At 32.4% G+C, this 2,500-nt stretch overlaps 1 protein-coding gene across 1 annotated transcript in view; it reads right to left on the reverse strand.

Moving 5' to 3' along the window:
• The window catches only part of LOC136850468 (DNA topoisomerase 1-like), a 15,802-nt gene extending 13,659 nt beyond the window's left edge, over positions 1-2,143 (reverse strand). Inside the window, exon 1 of the mRNA XM_067124042.1 lies at positions 2,054-2,143. Coding sequence (XP_066980143.1) covers positions 2,054-2,143 — 90 coding nt within the window. The remainder of the gene's footprint in view (positions 1-2,053) is intronic.
• Between the last annotated feature and the right edge of the window lie 357 nt (positions 2,144-2,500).

Genomic DNA, 2,500 nt, shown 5'->3' on the forward strand with positions numbered 1-2,500 from the left:
TGAGATCCAAAAGCTTTGATTTTCGGCGAAATCTAAATAAGGTACGGACGGTATTTAAATGCGTCTCTCTCTCTCTCTCTCTCTCTCTCTCTCTCTCTCTCTCTCTCTCTCTCTCTCTCTCTCTCTCTCTCTCTCTCAGAAATATTGCAAGAAAGATAACCAAAATTATAAATAAGTACTTTACTAAAAACCTCTCTCTCTCTCTCTCTCGGAAAAAAATGCATGAAAGATGATTGAAAATTTAACAAAAGCACTTTACTGAAATACTCTCTCTCTCTCTCTCTCTCTCTCTCTCTCTCTCTCTCTCTCTCTCTCTCTCTCTCTCTCTAGGAGAAATATTGCATGAAAGATAAAAGTTGTAAATAAGTACTTTACTAAAAACCTCTCTCTCTCTCTCTCTCTCTCTCTCTCTCTCTCTCTCTCTCTCTCTCTCTCTCTCTCTCTCTCTCGGAGAAATATTGCATGAAAGATGATTGAAAATTTGCACAACAGTCCTTAACAAAAAACCTATCTCTCTCTCTCTCTCTCTCTCTCTCTCTCTCTCTCTCTCTCTCTCTCTCTCTCTCTCTCTGAGAAAATTGCATGAAAGATGATCGAAAATTTAACAAGAGTACTTTACTAAAATCCCCCTCTCTCTCTCTCTCTCTCTCTCTCTCTCTCTCTCTCTCTCTCTCTCTCTCTCTCTCTCTCTCTCTCTCTGAGAAATATTGCATGAAAGATAACAGAAAATTTTAAATGAGTACTTTACTAAAAACCTCTCTCTCTCTCTCTCTCTCTCTCTCTCTCTCTCTCTCTCTCTCTCTCTTTTATTCATGACTTCCAATATGATTTTTTTCTTTTAACTGGAAAGCCCTTTTGCAATGCAATTCGAATGAGCTTTCTCTTTTTTCATCAGAGCTCGAATGTAAAAATCCTCTCGAATGCATACGTAAGCAGATATCAATATTAATGGCGATTTTAAAAAAATGAAAAGATAAAAAAAAAAAGCCAAGAGCTTGGAGCAATTGAATCAGCAAAAAAAAAAAGAAAAAGCTCAATGAACGAAAGTTCTTCGCAACGAGAAGACGGGTCTGGAATATTTTATCGCGGACCCAAACATAGACCTTTAGCCTAAAATCTCGGGGACAAGTTACATTCAACAGAGGCAGAGATGCCACGAGACTATAATGATGCGAATCATTTATGATGGTGACGACGTTTCTTGAGAAAGAGCAGAAGAAAACGACAGAGGAATGGGCGAAGAATCTTCTATCACCAGCCTCTTTAGAAAAGAATAGGTAAGAATGAACATTAAAATATATTCCGATATTTAAAACTAACCTTGTCGAAAAGAATGTATTTACTTTAAAATTTACAAGAATGTACATTAAGCATATTCCAAAATTCGAAACTAATCTTGTCGGAAAGAATGTATTTACTTTAAAACATATAAGAATGTACATTAAAACATATTCCAAAATTCGGCACTACCCTTGTCGAAAATAATATTTACTTTAAAACATATAAAAATGTACATTAAAACACTCCAAAATTCGGAACTACCCTTGTCGAAAAGAATGTATTTACATTAAAACATATAAGAATGTACATTAAAACATATTCCAAAATTCGGCACTACCCTTGTCGAAAATAATATTTACTTTAAAACATATAAAAATGTACATTAAAACACTCCAAAATTCGGAACTACCCTTGTCGAAAAGAATGTATTTACTTTAAAACATATAAGAATGTACATTAAAACATATTCCAAAATTCGGAACTACCCTTGTCGAAAATAATATTTACTTTAAAACATATAAAAATGTACATTAAAACACTCCAGAATTAATATACATTAAAAACACATCTATTTATTCCAGAATTCGAAACTGAAACTTAAAGAATTGATCTATGAACGTCTGAAACTTACACAGTGCTCTGGATACAATCTAATTCGCTCGATCAGACTCTAAAATTACCTACACTTGAGAACAAAATGGAACTAGTCTTTTGTTTCGTGGACGGTGGCTTAATTCAACGTGCTAGTGGAGTTCATCATTCCTTATTTAACCTCTGAGCCGCGGGGAACCTCAACAGAAGCATCTTCGAACTTCTGGGCGAACTCGAATCTCTTCGTTATATCAGGGTCTCGCGTTGCCATGGCAACGGCGCTTTCAAAGGAACACGACAGAAATAATAATGGAATGAAAAATAATAACGGAATGAAAACTATAATATCAGAAGATGAATCGAAGACGTCTCATGCCATGTCAATGAGACCAAAGTAAAATTCCTGTAAGATGAAAGCAAAAATGATGGATATATATATATGCATATATATATGTATATATATATATATATATATATATATATATATATATATATATATATATATATATATATAAATATATATATATATATATATATATACATATATATATATATATATATATATATATATATATATATATATATAAATATATATATATATATATATAAATATATATATATATATATA

The sequence above is a fragment of the Macrobrachium rosenbergii genome, chromosome 22, assembly GCF_040412425.1.
Source record: "Macrobrachium rosenbergii isolate ZJJX-2024 chromosome 22, ASM4041242v1, whole genome shotgun sequence".
Classification (NCBI taxonomy): Eukaryota; Metazoa; Arthropoda; class Malacostraca; order Decapoda; family Palaemonidae; genus Macrobrachium; species Macrobrachium rosenbergii.